The sequence below is a fragment of the Vigna umbellata genome, chromosome 2, assembly GCF_029865625.1.
Source record: "Vigna umbellata cultivar VRB3 chromosome 2, Vumbellata_1.0, whole genome shotgun sequence".
In the NCBI taxonomy this organism is placed as follows: domain Eukaryota; kingdom Viridiplantae; phylum Streptophyta; class Magnoliopsida; order Fabales; family Fabaceae; genus Vigna; species Vigna umbellata.
This window is the reverse complement of record NC_142166.1, coordinates 49,856,309-49,876,011: the sequence shown is the minus strand read 5'-3', so window position 1 is coordinate 49,876,011 and position 19,703 is coordinate 49,856,309. Positions and strand designations below refer to the sequence as shown.

At 32.2% G+C, this 19,703-nt stretch overlaps 2 protein-coding genes across 4 annotated transcripts; both read left to right on the top strand.

Annotated features, from left to right (window-relative positions):
* Positions 1-5,188: 5,188 nt before the first annotated feature.
* On the top strand, positions 5,189-10,523 carry LOC124824517 (mitogen-activated protein kinase kinase kinase 5-like). 2 transcript variants are annotated; one of them, XM_088107312.1, is made up of 12 exons: positions 5,189-5,712; positions 5,806-5,936; positions 6,411-6,933; positions 7,183-7,270; positions 7,353-7,415; positions 7,500-7,663; positions 8,091-8,166; positions 8,368-8,427; positions 8,514-8,639; positions 9,227-9,448; positions 9,800-9,906; positions 10,023-10,523. In XM_088107312.1, the coding sequence occupies exons 1-12, from the start codon at positions 5,417-5,419 to the stop codon at positions 10,192-10,194; spliced, it is 2,028 nt and encodes a 675-aa protein (XP_087963438.1). In that variant the 5' UTR covers positions 5,189-5,416; the 3' UTR covers positions 10,195-10,523. The 2 variants fall into 2 exon arrangements, with proteins under 2 accessions (XP_087963438.1, XP_047152902.1); XM_047296946.2 differs by having other exon boundaries at positions 5,803-5,936.
* A 610-nt stretch (positions 10,524-11,133) lies between these two features.
* On the top strand, positions 11,134-18,344 carry LOC124824518 (uncharacterized). Of its 2 annotated transcripts, XM_047296948.2 has the most exons (16): positions 11,134-11,470; positions 11,596-11,859; positions 11,965-12,062; positions 12,298-12,460; positions 12,554-12,664; positions 13,027-14,049; positions 14,133-14,282; positions 14,361-14,460; positions 14,604-14,698; positions 15,485-15,676; positions 15,785-15,841; positions 15,991-16,062; positions 16,217-16,315; positions 16,615-16,746; positions 16,869-17,042; positions 17,835-18,344. In XM_047296948.2, exons 1-16 carry the CDS (start codon positions 11,354-11,356, stop codon positions 17,991-17,993), a joined length of 3,006 nt encoding a protein of 1,001 aa, XP_047152904.1. In that variant the 5' UTR covers positions 11,134-11,353; the 3' UTR covers positions 17,994-18,344. The 2 variants fall into 2 exon arrangements, with proteins under 2 accessions (XP_047152904.1, XP_047152906.1); XM_047296950.2 differs by lacking the exons at positions 11,134-11,470; positions 11,596-11,859 and having other exon boundaries at positions 11,961-12,062; positions 12,298-12,452.
* The last annotated feature ends 1,359 nt before the right edge of the window (positions 18,345-19,703 follow it).

Below are 19,703 nucleotides of genomic sequence, written 5' to 3'. Positions count from 1 at the left end.
GTGAGGGTTTGTTTATATTGATTATCATATTATCAACTTATTTTTATTTTTTTTACATTTCAACTTATTTTAATATTTAAGTAGTAATATTTTAACACATAAATTTTTTATATTCATTTAATATTATCTTTTTTATTTTATAAATACAAATATTTACTTTTTTTATTACTATTTTATCTTTACAATATGTTTTAAAATAATGTTAATATGTATTATCATACCATTATTCTTAATATCATGTGTATAATCTTGAAAAGTTATCTTCACAATTTTCATTACTTGATAACAAAAATAGAGTGTTTTTGTCATAACACATTATTTTGCCTTCATCACTAAACAATTGATATTGGAAATAAGTTAAGAATCTCTTAAATACATGTCAAGAAAATCCACACACATTCACTATTTTTTATTTAAGAGTTTTTAGGTGTATAATTTTAACATCAATAAATTCCGTGCATAAATAATTATAAAGGTAGATAACTTAAGGTGTACTCAATGCATTACTCTTGTACTCTATTATACTATGTTACATAAGAAAATGAAATAAAGTATGTTTTTTTCTACTTTTACCTTGTTCCAAGTAATGCCTATTGGGATCTTAAAGAAGAAAACTACCCAAAATTTATTTTTTCTAGATATTTATTGGATCGTAGTTTTTAAGGATATATTGGAGTTTATATCCTTATACTTCGACAATATTATTTTATTTGTTTAAGATTTTATTTTAGAATTGTTTGAGTCACATTCGCTCACTGATTTGTACTAACGTAAATCATTCATGGTTGATATAATGTACGTTTTTAGAATGAGATATCCATCATTCTCTTGTTAAACAGTGGTTAATATGACTGTTTTAGAAATATCTAATATCATGCATGTGATTATTTATAATATATTTCTTTTAAAAGTATAGTAGCGAAAATAATAAATAAAATAAAATATATTTGAAATATATTATGTTTCATCTAGTAAAACACCTAATTTATTATAATAGTTCTTATGATTTTTTTTTCTATTTTAGCAAGTGGAATGTTGAACTTGTATTGTCCAAATTCTTAAAATAGTTTTCTACCACAAGAATGCTTTGAAACATTCATTAAAGAATGACGAAATAAAATGACCAGAAATAAACTTAATTTAACCATAAATCATAATTCTTAAAGTAACCATGAAAAATATATAAATAATTCGTAAGATGGATAATTTAATACATTTTAAAACAACCAACGTATAATTTATATATAAATATTATAGATAAACTTTTATGTATAAATGAATGCATAATTTATTAAAAATTTACAATAGTATTAAACTTAAATTCAATATTTATAAAGACTGAGATTACTTTCAACAAAAAATTTTAAAACATTGAATTTATGAGTTTTTATATAAGGTTCTCAATTTTGTTGTATTTATCTAACGTGAAACTTAAATTTACATATGTAAATTTTATAAACAAATTGAAAAAATTGTCAATAACTACTAACAATCAAAATCTATTTATAAATATTATTTGATAATTACTAATAAATATTGATCATTAGTAAATAAATATCGTGATTTAGTTTTTTCATCTCTTTTTCATGTACTACTAACTCTTTATTTTTTTCCACATTATTGTTATTATCATTACTGTCTTTAACATTGATATCTTAGTCTCCTCCTCTTTTTCCTTTCTTATATTTTTCTCACTCATATCTAATTATTTATAACAAATATTTCATATAATTTTGTTAGGAATTTTGACACTAATTTTACTTATAACTTTTGTTGATAATTTAAAAAAATTTAAAGTACCAATAGATTTACAACATATTTTAATTACTGACAATTTTCAAAAAATTAAAAAACAAATGCATTTAAAAATACATTACAGACGTATTTAAAAAAAAATTACCAATAAATTTATGAATGAATTTTAAATAAATTAAATTACCAATGAATTTATTAATGAATTTAATTACAGACGAATTTATCAGAGGATTAAAAAAATTAATTATTGACAGCTTTACTCATTTTACTAATGAAATTTGTTGATAAATATTTTCTTTATAATAAACATTTAGATTATCAATGCATTTTAAAGGCATTATTGATATTCCTTTGATAATAAATTTTTTTATTCACAGACAGATATTAACAACTAATTTTATCATTGATAATAGATTTGTAGATAATTAAAATTCTATAATCCTATAGTAAAATATTTTCAATAAATTTGATTTTAGCAATGATTTTTTTTTTGGTAAAATTTCATATGTCATTTAACATTTTTTTTTTGTAGTGTTAGTATAGTAAAAACTTTCATATTCAATCTAGCTTTCATGTACAAGTTTTCACAAAATACACTAGTTGCTTTATTTTCACTCTTTCTTAGTGACTTATTTTCTTTTATCACCAAGACACTAAAAGTTTATGTCTTGCTATCCCCTCTAACAACCTTGATGCTAGTGATTGCATTCTTTTAAGTTGCATAATGAGCTGTTAACCCATGAAGAAAAACATTTTTTTTTCTTAATTAAGTTAATGCGGAGGCTATAAACTGGTGACCATTTGACAAATCTCTTCCCCCAATTAATTGGAGTCATAATAAATCAAATTAATTTTTTTCTTGTTGATAATAAATTTTTCACTAATCATTATGAATTATATCTGAGTTATTTTTGTTAGTACGAATTTTCTTTAATGATAATTATTTCGTCTCTGTTGCATCTATATCTAATAATACCATACTTGATTATGCTTTGGTTTTGAATAAAAGATTAAGTTCTATGGGGTTGCATTTTAATTACCGCAATCTAAATCATTTTTTTTTATGATAATTGTTACTCGGATGTTGCTCCCTCCACCATCATTCCTTTCTCTCTCCACCTTCCCTCAATCCTTTACAAAAAAATTTTAAGGTTTAATAGTCAATTTAGTCCCCACATTGGTTGAAAAATCTCAATTTAGTCCCTCGTTATAAAAGTGTTTTACATTAGTCCTAACTTTTAAAATAGTGGGTCAGATTGGTCCCTTTCGTTAAATATAAGTTAACGAAATTAATGGATGATGATGTGACACAGCTTAAAGCTGATGTGTTAGATTGGTCCCTCGTTAGCTTTAAGTTGTGTCACATCATCATCCATTAATTTTGTTAACTTATATTTAACAGAAAGGACCAATCTGACCCACTATTTTAAAAGTTAGGACTAATTCAAAACACTTTTATAACGAGGGACTAAATTGAGATTTTTCAACCAAAGTGAGGACTAAATTGGCTATTAAACCAAATTTTAATTACAAAAGTAACATCTTTTACTTTTAACCCTATTTATTTACTTTATTATGAAACTCTAAATTTCTATCTATTTTTACTCACCCATTTTCACTGCCCTACTCCCTCTATCCCCAAGTCTTATTTTCTCTCTTTTCAGATTCTCACCCCCTCCAACTCTCATCGCCGTTTCTTCTCATCTCCCAATTTTTACTTCTCTTCTCCATATCTGTTTGGTTTCGTGGTGCGGTGGTATGACTTTTCATGGTGCGGCGATGCAGGGTGTTTGCGGTGGTCATTCGGCGGTGCAGCGGTTCCAAACGAAAATAAATTTTTTATGACTAACAATAATGAATATTTTTTGACCAACATCATAAAAAAATAATTTTATTGACATTGATAAAAAAATTCTAAATGACATCAATGGAAATATATATCGTTAATGTTGGTAAAAAAAATGATTGCAAAATGAATATGGAAATTAACCACAATTGATTGTTAACATGAGAGAAATATTCATTATTGTTAATAAAATGTGTTTGTTAAAGTATCTGTATCTCAATTTCAAAACCATAACGGAATAAAAAAAATGAAAAATGTATACATGAATTAATTAAAAAAATTTCAAAAGTTCAAAATTCTTACTATTTAATTATAATTTAAAATTTTCTAAATTTAAATGATCAAATTCCTCTCTTAAAGTTTTAAAATTTCAATATTTTAATTTTTATTTAAATGATTATATAAAATGTTTCAACCTTTTTACAAAATTAACTATCCTCCACAATATTTTTTTTGACACATTGCGACATATATATCTGTATCAACATTTTTTTATGTGAGATTGCATAACTCTTCGTACGTTGGTGTGGGTAAGATAAAATCAGAAAGTTCAAAAGATACAACAATGAAAAGAAGCATAAAAAACAAAGAGACAAAAGAAAATGAAACATAAAAACATGAGTCCACCATTAAAATGATTGTGTTGTTTGGTGATCAAATGGAAGAGAAAAAGAAATAACATAACTGCCAATAACAAATACTTGTTGGTTAAGCATAAGCGAGACCATCGCATAGGGGATTTGAGTGGGTAGAAGTTAAAAAATATTAATCCTAAAAATAAAATTGTACTGAAAGGTAAAACAAGAATAAGAAAGTGGAGGGAGGGATAAAACAGGAAGGTGAAAGGAGCATGAAATGGTGGTGGAGTGAGCAACACCCTTCTTACTCTTGTTGAAAATTCTACACCAGCAATACTTCTTTAGTAATTTCTACAAGAGGAATATATTTTGCCTAATATATTTCAATACATAAAAAAAATATTTTAAGTATTAGATTAAACCCAATAAAAATGCAAAAACGTGCTTTTATTGCCCCCTGTGTTTCGTTAGCTTTAATATAATAAAAATAGTTTAAGAAACTAAAATAAAATTATAAGACTAAAAAGGCAAAAAATAAAATAAAATCAGATGAGAAAATAGAAGTTAAATTTTAACAAACTAAAACTTTCAACAAGTTGAAAAGTATTGTCAAATACGTTTCATAAAAGATATACTCATTTGAATTTATGCTTGTCACCATTAGAGAACGAAAAGATAAATACAATGAAATCACGTGAATAAAAAAAAGAGAGTATAAACTAAAGCACTCAAAGGGCTAAAAATAAAAATAAAAATAAAAATAAAAATGAAAATGCATGTGATTAATATGTAATGAGAGAAAAAACATTTAAAGGGTGGATATTTGGATCTGAAATTAGAAAACGTGAGCCAAGTGCGTTTGCTTGGCGGTTTCTAAGGGTTCGAATGGAGATAAGTTTTGAAAGGTGTGGTGTTTGAGTTTAGTTTAGACGTGAAAGCCCAAGTCAAGAGGCAAGACACGACTCACTCGCGTTGCTCTCTTCAATTTCCTTTATTTTGTTTAACAGACAAAACCATTAATTTAATCCAAAGTCAGAAGTGTTGACCAAAATATTCGCCATTCAACTGAAGAGCCAATTTGAATTGGAAAATAGGGCAAGCAAAGAAGCAGCGTAGGTGTTTCCTTCCACGGGCGCTTCTTCTCGCTTTGCTTTTTTGCACACCAACTTACCAAAACGCTAAACGCAAAAGCACCACTCTCACATGACGACCTTCTTCTTCTTTTTCTTCTCAAACAATGAGCAACGCCAACTGTAACAAGCCTTCTTCTCCCCAACCTACGATTAAACAACGTAGGCTCACTCGGCAGGGGAGGCTCCGATACCTCAGTGACAAAGACGCTGGTCTGCATTCCACCACTTCTCTACCCGCTTCTCCTCTTCCCTCTTTCAAGTCCGGTTCAGCTTCTGACCACTGGTCTTCCTCTGCGGTTCCGCAACCGCTTCCGCGTCCCGACTCCCCGTTGACTCGTCGATACGATCATCATCAACTCGGATCGCCCCCTTTCGAACAGCCTGGCTTCGCTTTTCGCAGGTAAACCATCGCTGCTGTTCCTACTACGGGGTCAAACGTCTTGTGTTGGATTCTGAATCGTTTGCGATTGATTTTTTTGTTTTGTTTCAGAAGGTCGGTGGATCATGATGCGGTGAGAAGTATAAGGTCTACCAGCAATTTGGGTAGACCTTCTTTTGATCCAGTGGCTTCAAATGCCAAACACGATTTAAGAGTGAACATTCCACCTGCAAGAGTGTTGGCAGGTGAATTCTCCGTTCTTCATGGATAAGACGAAATTAATTGCTAGGAATTCACTCTCTGGTGAAACTTATTGACTTACTATATAGTTGGAATTCCTATTTGATCTTGAACTATATAATATTTCATCTATTAATACACTTTATATATATATATATATATATATATATATATATATATATATATATATATATATATATTTCTATTATCGACTTAAGTTTATAAATAATTGTTCAACGTTGTGTCTCATTTTTAATAAATTTTAAATTTTAATTATAGAGAATGTATTAAAGAATATGAATAACAACCTTCTCATGTATGATCGAGGAGCAACATATGTCCGTGTTTTTGGTTTTGTGTTATGTAAAGATTAATCAGGGCTGTGTACACACGGTGGTTCTAAATGTCACCCAGGATTAAGTATTAAATGTAGGAGATGTTTTAGTTTTTACACTTCTCGTTTTCTGTTGTTGTGGCAGGCAATACCAGTTCATGTAAAGATCACATAGAACGCTCTCAAGATAATGACTCTGAAAATGTTTCCGACTTCAGATTGCATTTTTCGGCCAAGAGTGCCCCCAACAGCATATTCTCCAGCCCTGTTACTAGTCCACGTAGATCCAGCAATGTAGATTTCTATGATCCTTCCATCATTTTTCATCAAGATTTTAATGACATTTTGAGAGTGTCACCGGTTAAAACTGCTCAGAGTCCAGACCGGACTCCTCTGCGCAGCTCAGGGAACCTCCTCAATCCAGAGGGAAGTCAGAGTCAGCTTCATAAACATAGCTCAAGAGTGTTGCCTGAAAATAATCATGTTGATGCACATCCACTGCCCCTTCCTCCTAGAGCGTCACCACCACCAGCACAGTCATCTCCCCAGCATCAACCAAGTATCGTGCACCTCACCGTAGATAATTCGCCTTCAATGAAAGGTCAATGGCAGAAAGGAAAACTTATAGGGCGGGGATCATATGGATCTGTTTATCACGCAACCAACTTGTATGTCCTTCATCTTTACTTTCGTTGCCTTCATGGGAGCTTTTAAATTGTCGTCAGGATAAAATCATGATTTCATCTGTTATGGAAAATTGCTGATAAATGCAATGAAAGAGGCTGCAACTGCGGTCACAGAAACCCCAAAAGCCTCGATTTTTGTATGACTGTGGACTGTATTTTAAAACCTTGCTGTTATCTGGTTTACACTTTACCTTCCCGTAGATACTCACGTGCATTCCTGTTGCGTCACAGAGAGACTGGAGCCTCGTGTGCAATGAAGGAGGTGGAAATGTTCCCTGATGATCCTAAATCTGCTGACTGCATAAAGCAACTCGAACAGGTTCTCCCCCAACGTGTTTTAATTATACATTTTCAAATAGGCTGGTGTTGAGCCTGTTGTTCTGAATGGTCTCATGTTTCAGGAAATTAGAATTCTCCGTCAATTACACCATCCCAACATTGTGCAGTACTATGGAAGTGAATTAGTGAGTTACTATTGCCTCTTGTTTTAACTTTTTAACTTTGTTGCTGCCAATAACATGAAATTTGTGAAATATCTTGGTTTTCAGGATGGCGATCGACTGTACATATATATGGAGTATGTTCATCCTGGATCACTTGATAAGTTTATGCATGACCATTGTGGAGCTATGACAGAATCTGTAGTTCGCAACTTCACAAGACATATTCTCTCTGGATTGGCATACTTGCATAGTACCAAGACTATTCACAGGTAACAACTTTTGGTGACGAATTATTTTACCTCGTTCTAGTTCTCTAAATGTTGTATCTCTATGTACTATATACCAACAACATCTGATGAACTAGTTGATTCCAGCTAAAATCGTATCTCACACAAAAAAAAAAGTTCTTATGGAATTTGTTCTTGATATGGTAAAAGTTTATTTTCTTAATTTTTATTTTCTTAATTTTATTTTTGGTGTTTATACTGATGATCAACTTAATTAAGTACTTATTTAATAAACTTTTCTCACATGAGGTCATATACCATATAGTGGTGAAACTTACTGGAATAAGCAAAAAATTTAATAAATTAACCCCAAGAAACTAATTAAAGTAAGTTAAAAAGAACTTATGCGGGTCTTACATAAGTTTAGATAAGCTCTTCCTGATTGCTATTGCCGTTCTTGATTCTGTAGGGATATCAAAGGTGCAAACTTGTTGGTCGATGCAACGGGCATGGTTAAACTTGCGGATTTCGGGGTTTCAAAAATTGTGAGTTTTGAAATTTTGATCTTCTGTTACTTTTATTTAAGTATAGACTATTCGTGTGTATCATCTGATTATTTTCTCATTTACAAGTGTTAACGTGACACAATGAGTTTATCAGTTATCTTTGATGGCAGTAATACTTATTTTGTTTTATTAGTTTCCTTTTCTGCTGGTCTAGTAATTTGAACAATCTGCTCCTTTCAGCTGACAGAGAAATCATATGAACTTTCATTGAAGGGTAGTCCCTACTGGATGGCTCCCGAGGTAATTTATTACTTATATTATCTATGGAGATTTAGATGGGTAATGAGTAATGACATGCCACTTTTTTTTGTAATTTGTTGATAAAGCTCATGAAGGCTGCCATAAAGAAAGAATCCAGTCCTGACGTTGCCATGGCCATTGATATATGGAGCTTAGGGTGCACTATCATCGAAATGCTGACAGGAAAACCTCCTTGGAGGGAATACGAAGGGGTTAGCACCTTATATGAACTCATTTTAGAGGATTGCACATGTTAATTTGTTGTTTAATTTACGAAGATCAATAATCCCTCTATACCCCTTATTCAAAAGAAATACTAATGCTATGCACTACATTCTGCTTGGATTTTTTTTGTCCTTTTTGCAGGGGAGTTCTTTTTCGATTTTCGGAATCTTAAAATCACAAGTTTAAAATGATCTTTTCAAAATACATTCTCTGGAAACTAACATTCACACCAACTATTTTAATAACGTTTCTCATTAAAATATGTCCATGGTGGAGGGAAAATTCATGATACGCGTATGTGAAAGTTTTAGGCATATGAAACATTGCCTATCTCTTCGAGAGATATTTTAGGCATGCCAAAATCACCTATAGCTTTCCTAGACCAGGAAAACCTGATTCCTAAGTACCCCTTTAAATTGAACCATGTACCGTTTCTGTTGTTCTAAGTGTTAATTTATGGCTAAGCAAAGCATTTGAATATCCTGGCATTCTTGATATTCCTATTCATGGCATTGGTATACTTGTGTTTGGTTACCATGAGAATTTAGTGACCTGGTTATTTTCTGTGCACTAGCCGCAAGCCATGTTCAAGGTACTGCACAAATCCCCAAAAATACCAGAAAATTTGTCATCAGATGGACAGGATTTCCTTCAGCAGTGCTTCAGAAGGAATCCGGCAGATCGACCATCGGCAGCACTGCTTCTTACTCATGCCTTTGTACAAAATTTGCACGATCAAGATGCTCTTCTTCATTCACAAGGCCAAAGCTGTCCCAGAGGAGACCCTGGATCTGGAGTAAGTGCTAATTATATCCGAACTCCCTAATAATCTACCTATGTCAAGGTCGTCCAAGGAGATCGATCGATCATTATGAATTATAAACCAACCACTTCTTTGAGTTTCTAGGGGTTGAGCTGCCGATATGGTAGAATAGATTTTGGTACGATCTAGAATCTCAGTGGTTCTACCCAATATTTGCATAAGATGCAGTTGGATTTTTCAATTACCAAAAAGAAAGTTAATAAACAAAACAGTTATAAAGAGATTTATCCGGACTGAAATCATTATAGTCTCATATCATATAATAACTTTTCCGATCTAAGACATGGTTTGCTTATTAGTTGGCCTAATGTTTTTTCTCTGCAGGATGATTCAAGTAGACATAGTCCCGCTAACAGTTCAAGAAGTAATAACCGGGGAGTGCCAGCCTCCATTGGCGCACGGTTTTTGCATAAAATTCAAAATTTAATAGGGTATGTTTTTGGTAATATGCTCTTGGTATTTGACAGTATGATAAATGTTAAATTTGGTAAAATGCTCCCTGATACCTCTTTGGCATAATTCTCTTTGTTGTTTTTGTATTTGACAGTGACACTTCGAAAAAATATGACAGCGAGGAATCTGATCATGTCACTTCTTCTCGTAACTCTCCCTGCTCAATGACAGAAATAAACAGTCCTCAATCTAGTGCCCTCAATTACATGGCCAATTCCAGCAACATACCCCTCACCACCGTTATGAGAATCATCAGGCACATTTGAAGCCTGTCACAGCTAAGATTTGATTGAAAGTTAGAAGGACAACTATTATATATATATATATATATATATATATATATATATATATATATATATATATATATATATATATATATATATATATATATAATTAGAAGCTAGGGGTCCTCTGTGATATTGAAAACATATCAAGCAGGTTTGGTAAAAGCAATGGGAAGTTCACATTCCTTGGAAGTTGCTATTGTGTATATAATGACTAGATTAGGTTAGTTGAACCAATTCCCACGCGTGAAATTCATATGTAAATTTAATTTATTAATAATATTTCCGGAATAACTCTTTTTTTGGTTTTACATTTAAGAACAATTTGCTTTAAATACTTCCCAGACCTTTATCATTGCTTGTACATGTGAGTACTGTTTTATTATTAAAAGTTCTTTGTTTTATTATTAAAAGCGCTCTATGTTAGACGCTAATTTTCTTAAATTTGTACACAAATCTTTCTTTTATTTTTAAAAAATTATTTGTAACATTTTAACATTACAAATGCACTCTGTTCAATTTAAAATATTAAACTTACATCCGTTAATAAGGTGATTGTTATAATGATAAAATAGTATAAGCGTAATTTGAGAACATAATCTAACAGTAATATCTTTCTTTATAAGATTTTTTTAACTAATTTATACCTTTCAAGAAAATTAGTTAAAAATAATAAATTCATTTTAAAATTATTCTTACACATTTAAAGCTAAAGTGCGAAGTTCTTGATAAAATTTTAGTTTTATATTCTCAAATTCGATTAAAAGAATTTTTTATTTTAAATATTTAATTAAAGATATTTCAAAAAATAGTTAATACATTATTCAATTATGAAAAGTCTCGTCAAGAAAGAAAAACAATTTTCTGAAAAGGGTTTTATGAATACTCAAGATTCATATGGACTGAAGATTTACTCTACATTGGCCCATTGGTAACGCAAACCCAATTGATACCCGTGTTCTCCCCGGCGTTAGTCACGTCCGCCATTATCATTTGAAATCTATGTTTGATTTCGATCTCCACACTCTTCACTTTCCTTTCTTTCTTTCATTTTCTTCTTTTATTGTTCTTCTTCTTGCTGCCCACCAATCGGAGCAAAGTGAGTGCCCATGAAAGTTGGCCACTGATTCAACAGATAAAAATGGGTGCAGAGTCACAAATTCCACGAAGCTTAATCCACAGAATCTACGCTCCCTTGGCTAACGAATTTCATTTTGCACCACCGGTCTCTTCATCCAGAACAAATGAACTCGAACTTGTATGTTTCTCTCTTTCTCTCTTATAGTCATCCTCGATTCCACTCTTGAATTCAATTTGCATCCTCATTTAATAAATGCGGCAATTCAACTATGTTTCTGCATCTAATTGTTAAATTGACGAAAGGTTCGAGGTGTTCTACGAATGCTGCAAGGGTTTTCTGGTCCCCTGTTCTCTTGGGATAAAAGTGCAAACAGTTTCCGTGCAAAGAGCGGTGTTTACGTCAGCCATCTCTCACAGAAAAGTCTCCTCTCTATTCTCAACCAGTTTATCCACGCCGCTACGTGTCTCCAATCCGTGGCGATTACACTCGATAAAATTGAATCTGCAGTGCCAAAGTCTCCCCCTACTCTGAACGCGTTCGCGTCCTCTGCTTCAGCGTGCCTTCAGGTTTCTTTCTATTGCTTATAGGATATGATCCAACTTTGTACGCGCTATTCTCTCTAGAATTTTCTCTGCTCTGTTTTTAAATCAGGTTTGCTTGGTGTTGCGTAGCGGTTACGAAATCTTGCCTTGAAGGAGGAAACGTCCTCGAGCAATGCAGAGGGAATAACCACTCCAACCTTGTTAGGATTGACCAATTCCTTATCGAGGTTTTTGCTTTCTTTAAAATCTAAACTACAGCAGAGTTATGATTATGTTTGTATGCAGACTAGTTGGTTTCCAACTATTCGTGTATTGGCTTGTTAGAATTTGATTTTAGGAAAGTCAGTTTTTACATTTGGAATTTTCTCAAATTGTTCTTTTTGAAATGCATCTCTTGAAATGTAGGTTGTTTTGGTCATTGTGAGTTTGTGATAGTATCTAATGGTCCTTTGCTGAATTCAGTCTTTGCTCAGGGGCTGAATTTCTATTTCAGGTAGTGCATGAGGCCATTCCTGCTGTATACTTTGAGTTTGGTGTGTCTGTACCAGCAGCAGAACTCACTGTTCACGTGCTTGACTATCTTCATAAGAAGCTTGATGAAATGTGTCTGGTACAAGGTGGTGAGGTCGTGACTAATGTTTTGTGCTGTACATCATGTATTTTCTGAACATTGTTCTTGGTTCAGGATGATAAACTTTAGAATCTATCCTAATCACAGGAGGAAGCTAACCAGATGATGCTTTATATGTATGTTGGAAGCTTGTTGCCGTATATTGAGGGTCTTGATTCCTGGCTTTTTGAAGGAATTCTTGATGATCCTTTTGGTGAGGTAATGGTTATTGAAATTCTCATTCTTCTGGGAGAAAGAAGTTCTTTCTAATGTTGTGCCAAAGAGTGTTATGGAAATAACTCATGTTATCTTGTTTATCTTTAACTTAGAAATACAATGAGTTTTCCGTTGGTGCAAGAATTGCTAATGAATGTCTTTCTGTCCTCTTGCACTCTTCAAGTCATCAAGTGGTTATGATGGATTTTCTTTGCCTGTCACTCACTTAATCTTTAGGCACAAAAAGAAAAAATCAGCCTAAAGCTCCCTCCTGATTGCACTATTGCAAGCTTTTCCAAGTATGAAATAAGTTAATCTAAACATATACTAAAATATTGCATTGATTGTGCCATTTCCCTTTTCAGATGTTCTTTTTCACTAATAAAGAAGTCTCAGTTGATGAGGCTGAGTTCTGGGAGAAGAGTTATTTATTAAGAATACTACAGCATAGCAAGTTAAGTTCAGAATTCTCTTCCACAAATTATGGCAATGATTCAACCACAGCATCAGATGACAAGGAAATGGACAGGAGGGATTCCATCTCTTTGTCTGGTACAATCAAAGGAAAAGAACCAAACATTAGAGACCGTCCAGCTTGTCCCTTTTTTATTAACGACTTAGCCAAATCAATAATTTCTGCTGGAAAATCTTTGCAGCTTATGCGCTATGTACCTAATTCCTCAGTGAATTGTAGCAAAGAAAGTAATTATGAGGTTGAAAGTGCCAAATGTTTAAACTATGGTTTATATCCTACTCAGAGAATGGCTGGGCTAACCTTGCCGGAAATTTTTTCTGTATCACTAGTTGGACTTCTTGGTCATGGTGACCATGTCTGTAAGTACTTTTGGCAAGAGAACTGGTACGATATTGTAACTGTTTCTTTGCATGCATCGTATGTAAATGAGGAAAAAATAGATAACGACAATAGTGACAAATTAACTGCTCCACCTTATTCAGAGAAGACTTGGTATAAGTTCTTGATTGATACATTATTTCAGAAAAGATCAGCTGACTTAAAGCTAAAATATGAACACATAAATAATGACACATTAGAGCTGAGAGGGGCTAAAGTTATTGAAGATGAAGTGCTTCTCTTGGGGTCATACATGGAAAATCCAGTTATAACAGTATGTCGAGAAAATCTCGGAAAGAATGGGAATGCCTTGAAAGCATTGAATTTATCTCGAAAATTCAGCTTGCCTTCATTAAATGATGAGAGTTTAAGAAGAGCTATATTTGGTGCAGAAAGTACTGGATTTTCTGATAGTGAAGGAACAAACTATACTTTTGGCTTTCACTTTGGTGAATCTGAATACCTTCATTCACAGGATGACAGAAAGCTGTTAGAAATGTTATTTCCTTTTCCCACTATTTTACCTCCATTTCAGGTATTTATACTCGGTAGTCTGAGTAGCTTTAGATTAGGATGCAGTACTTTGGTATATTGAACAGATATTTGATTTGAAAACAGGACGAGGTTCCTGTGTCAGAGCTCTTACCTTTCCAGAAAAACAGCAGTCTTATTTCTAGAGTTCTTCGATGGATGCAAAGTGACCTAAGAACTACTCCGCTTCCTCTTGTTATTATGCAGTACTGTCTAACCGTCTACATTCAGAAACAGGTGGATTGAATTAAATCATTTGTCATTCAAGATTTAAGAGTATAACAATATATAATTGCTATATTTTTAATAGGACAGGTGGATTATATTGGAGTGAATATGCTGTTAAAGTTGATGAATGAATGGAGATTGATGGATGAGCTCGCAGTGTTGAGAGCTATATATTTGTTAGGTTCAGGTATTTGCGTATCATTTAAATTGTTCTCATACTTTTTTTATATAATATATTGTTCTTGAATTTGTATTTTATCACATTAAGCAGGATTGGTGTGGAGTCACCTAGGTTTCTTTGTTTCCTGTGCTGATTTGTTTCTTGAGCAGGTGATTTGCTGCAACACTTTTTGACCGTAATTTTCAATAAGTTAGACAAGGGCGAAGCATGGGATGATGATTTTGAATTAAACACAATATTGCAGGTAAATTTACTTGATTTTATTAAATTTAGAGTTCATCTAACTTGCCGCGATCTATTATTAAAGTTAGACTAGGATATTGGTTAGATTCTAATTTATTACATTAATTTATGTTTTGAATTTGTGGAATGGGTTTTCATTTAAATGCTTGATAAGTGACAGAATTTGTAAGATCTCTGGCTAATTCATTCTACAAAGAGGACCTTAGCACCCTATCTATGTGTGACTAATTTCATGATATGGGGTTTTTTAATGACTGTATCTGTTCCTCAAGCATTGTTTATTTGTCTATAGATATAAATCAGAAATTCTTCTGATTTTTTGACTTTATTTGTTATAACCATATAAACTTCCTTGCATGGTATCTACTGGTTTCGAATTTATTGCAGTGCCATCATTTCTAATTCTAGATTCCAATTCTACCTACCATACAGGAATTGAACCACTGTAAAAACCATTCTCATCTGTAATGGTTTTATTGTGGAGTTTTTGTATAAAGCCCATTTTGTTATTGGTATTTTTGAGGTATATTGAATCAATGGAAAAATGATTGGACATGAAGTTGTCTCACAAAACATCAAACTAAATGCTTTGAACAAAAATGGTCGGGCTGTTAAATCATGACTTCTACCTCCTATATTGGTTTGGCAAATTGGTAGTGAATAAAGGATAGAGTTCATGAGATATGGCTATTGTATATACATGCCATGATAAATTAAGGAATCTTTATATGGCTTCTTTTTTTATACTATTTTTTGTTCATAATCTATCTATGCTTATCAACTACAGGAATCAATCAGAAATTCTTCTGATTGTATGCTGTTAAGTGCTCCAGATTCATTGGTAGTGACGATAACCAAAAATAGTGTTGACAATGATGAGCAAGCTAGTACAAGTGGTGCTGCTTTGAACGCTCCTCGTCAAAGTCATGTCAATAGCTTTGGAATTAATGGCCTTGATATGCTCAAATTCACGTATAAGGTCCGTCTTAGTCAGTTGATTTTCCCTTTTTGATTGAATTCCTATTTAAGAATATGTGGTTCCTTACAAAAGAAAATAAAAGGTATATTGTAAATTTGGAATTGGCAGGTCCCTTGGCCTCTTGAACTCATTGCAAATACAGAGGCAATTAAGAAGTACAACCAGGTGTCGAGCTTGCTTTTGGGAGTTTTTATCATTTTTCCTTTTGCCCTTTTAATTATTTTCATCGTTCAGATTATGATTTATTTTCCTAATATCTGGTTGGTCTTTTGTACTAACGTTTTCTACTTTTAATTTAAATAAATGTCTGGTAGGTAATGCGGTTCTTGTTAAAGGTCAAGCGTGCAAAATTCGTATTAGATAAAGTGCGGAGATGGATGTGGAAGGTACTTCCATACGTTATTCCCCGTTTCTCATCAGAGGAGCATGTCCTCCCTCGACTATATCTTTCTTGGAATAAACTTCGCTATCTAGTTTTGTATTTTGTTAAATTCTAGACATTTACCGAAAGGTTTTCGAAACTTCAATCACCACCTGCAGGGTAGGGGATCTGCTACAAACTACAGAAAGCATCATTGGTTAGTGGAGCAGAAACTCCTTCATTTTGTGGATGCTTTTCACCAATATGTGATGGATCGGGTAAGCACACTGCACTAAGATAATTATAAAAGTAATTGCTGCGAGAAGATTTTCCTGCAAAACGTACTATGTGCATAGGACATTATTAATTGGCAATTTGGCATTGAACACAAATAATGGTAGGGCCTGCTAGCCTACGAATAGAATGGCTCGATTAATTGCTTTTAATGCCTTCTAATTTCTTTTATGATAATAACACAATGTGATCTTCCCATCCAGTATACACTCTTTCTTGCATGGTTCTGCATCTTGTGAAGGTAACCTGAGCATTTTTATCTGTCACCACAATTTCTATGCAGGTATATCACAGTGCATGGCGTGAACTATGTGAGGGTATGGGTGCAGCAAAATCTCTGGATGAAGTCATTGAAGTCCATGAGACTTACATGTTATCAATTCAACGGCAATGCTTTGTGGTTCCTGATAAGCTGGTGATTTATCATATCTCTTAATTTTAGTGTTTTTGTTCTCTTTTCATTATGTTCTGACTAGAGTATTTATAAATTACTATGGAGCGAGCTTCAATAGTCTTTGCATTCGATCTTGCATTCAGGGGGCTCTTATTGCTAGCCGCATCAACAGCATCCTTGGCCTAGCTTTAGACTTTTATAACATACAGCAGACATTAAGTGGTGGTGGAGCTGCTTCTGCCATCAAAGCAAGGTGTGAGATGGAAGTGGACCGGATAGAGAAACAGTTTGATGATTGCATTGCTTTCTTACTTCGGGTATTCTTCTAAAGTACTTATTTTAACTCTGCCGCTACTGAGTGACTGCCAGTTCTATTTGGCCATGCTGAAAATAATTGGTTCTTTATACTATGACTAAAATATATATAGCCAGCATTTTTTTACTCATGCAGGTGTTTATGCAAATATTAAAGAGAAACTAGGCACATAAGAAGTATATAAATCTATGATATGCGTATTGGTTTAAAAAAAGTATAAAACATAATAGATATTCAATTGCAATTGTGCAAATCCAAATTGAAATCATATATTTTTTACGTTGTCGAAGTAAAACTATAAATAATTGTCATCATAAATTACTTTCTATAATTACGTATAGAAATAACACTATCAATCAATTTCTCTGTTTGGTTTACAAAGAGACAATATGTCTATATTACACATACTTGTATATTTCTTTAGTTTTATTGGATATAAATGCTTGAAAATATTGGACACTTCACCAACATGTATGGGTGAAGTATTCAAAACTGTGGTATCTGATACGTGAAACAACTAAGAGTATCTGTACATTGTATGTTTGAATACTTTATAGACACGTATCATAGAAATATTTTAGAGTATTGATATCAGATACATGAAGCAAATTGAAGTATTGGTGCTTCATAACAAAATGCTTACTCAGTTGTGTGCTTGCTATTGAGTGTCACAACAAAGTTGCAATGATATTATAATCTATGATATGCTCTATAACTAACAGGCAGTTAAGAAAAGAAAAGAAAAGGTGAATATCTTTGAGTACTTATATAACTCGTACCCTGGATTTTTCAGGTTTTATCATTCAAATTAAATGTGGGGCACTTCCCTCATCTGGCTGATTTGGTGACCAGAATCAACTACAACTATTTCTACATGTCTGCTAATGGAAATTTGATGACTGCCTCCAGTTCTGGAAATGTTACTTCAAGGTTGGGGAAGCCTCCTGGGTAGAACTTTTTGATCTTAAGGTGGATTGTCAACTTTTATCTGAATATGAGAAAAATTCTGCGTCTGCTTTCATGTTGTAAGTATTTTTAGAATATCCTCCATTTGCTAGATCTTTGTGCTTAGTGACGGGGGAATTGAAAGCTGCTGTAACCCGTGATGCCTGTAATTGCAGAGGCACTTGTCTGGCAACCTGCATGAGTGTACATAGGAAGATATAATTTCTGTCGTTGTTGTTTGTCAGTCACGTAGGATCAACTACTTTTTTGTGTAAGCCTAAGTTGGGTGGGTTATGAAGTTCTCGATAGTGAAAATGTTATTGGCCATTATAATCTTCAACGCATACTTTGTGCCCTAGATAGGTCTCTCAATTCTTTCCAACGCATGTCTCACCATTCTTTTGCCTTCTCCATCGGCCCAATGTCCTTCTCTAATTATCTTTATCTTGCCCCAAGCTAACACTAAGGTCCTTTTCTAATTTTCTGTCTTTTTATTTCTGCATTACACTTATTTGTTATTTATTTTTTAACTGCTTCACTAATTTAACAATCCAACCATATTGGTGGTCAAAATGTCTATGCCAATGTATCAACAAGACCAACTTCTACTGAGTCATACGCTACAATCACCTAATCACCTTCTAGTGCTGTTAATTGCGTTCGACGTAATTATGGATAAATGATTTTTATAATAATTAAATTATTATATATAAATTGTAAAGCATATAATAATCCTTAAAAATAAATTACTTTAAAATGCATAAAAAATAATTTATATATTATTTTAAAAGTATATGTTTTTAAATAATTATGTATTATTGGTCTGGCTTAAAGGCGAAAAATTTTGTATATTTTAATTCTGGAAAGTGGACTCAAGGTCCACTTGGGGAAAGAAAGATCCTCTATTTCCTTAAGCGAGGATAATAATTATTTCTAGGTCTACAAATATAACTTATCACTAACATTAAGAAAATAATATTGAATGTTTTTAGCTTAATCTTCTTTTCTCTAGTTTTTCTAGAATAATCTATTATGAAATAAAATTGAGTCTAATTCAACAAAAATAAATTTATAAGGTAAGATTTATATTATATATATATATATATATATATATATATATATATATATATATATATATAACTTTATCTCCAATAAATATGTGATATTTAATACATAGAAATACCACAAATTTAAAAAAAAATGTTGATTAAAGTGGATCTATAAAATTCCATGTCGAGTGTTGTAAAAAAGTAACTAGTTAATTTTTTTTTTAGTAAAAACTAATCATCAAGCTACCAAATGTGAGGACCAACTAATGCAATGTGTTCTTATTAAATAAATTATTTGGCTTCAAGTCCTTAAAATATAATTAGATTAAATACTTTGAGAAAGTTGTTACATTCTTTTTTATTTCAAATACAATTATCTTTCATAGAAAACACATGCTTTATATGTGTGTCCATACTTTTATAATAAAAATAATAAAATTATTAGTATTATAATTATAAAAGTATATATAAATAATTTTTATAATTTATTGTATATATTTTTATTCATTTTGCAGGTAAATTTTTATTATAAATAGTTATTTTAGTTTAAAAAATAATAAATTTAAAAAAACAATCAAATATAAAAGGTAAAATTGATAATGTGATTATTTGAATTTGAAAATTTGTTATTTAGAGGATAAAATGACAAAAAAGAATGCAGAGAGAAA

Excerpts from the sequence above, each read along its gene's own strand:
- LOC124824517 (XM_047296946.2), top strand. The coding sequence starts at position 5,417 with ATGAGCAACGCCAACTGTAACAAGCCTTCTTCTCCCCAACCTACGATT. Across the intron at positions 5,713-5,802 it reads CCTGGCTTCGCTTTTCGCAG|AAGGTCGGTGGATCATGATG; the intron begins GTAAACCATCGC and ends GTTTTGTTTCAG. Across the intron at positions 9,907-10,022 it reads AAAATTCAAAATTTAATAGG|TGACACTTCGAAAAAATATG; the intron begins GTATGTTTTTGG and ends TGTATTTGACAG.
- LOC124824518 (XM_047296948.2), top strand. The coding sequence starts at position 11,354 with ATGGGTGCAGAGTCACAAATTCCACGAAGCTTAATCCACAGAATCTAC. Across the intron at positions 11,860-11,964 it reads CTGCTTCAGCGTGCCTTCAG|CGGTTACGAAATCTTGCCTT; the intron begins GTTTCTTTCTAT and ends GGTGTTGCGTAG. Across the intron at positions 16,316-16,614 it reads ACCAATATGTGATGGATCGG|GTATATCACAGTGCATGGCG; the intron begins GTAAGCACACTG and ends ATTTCTATGCAG.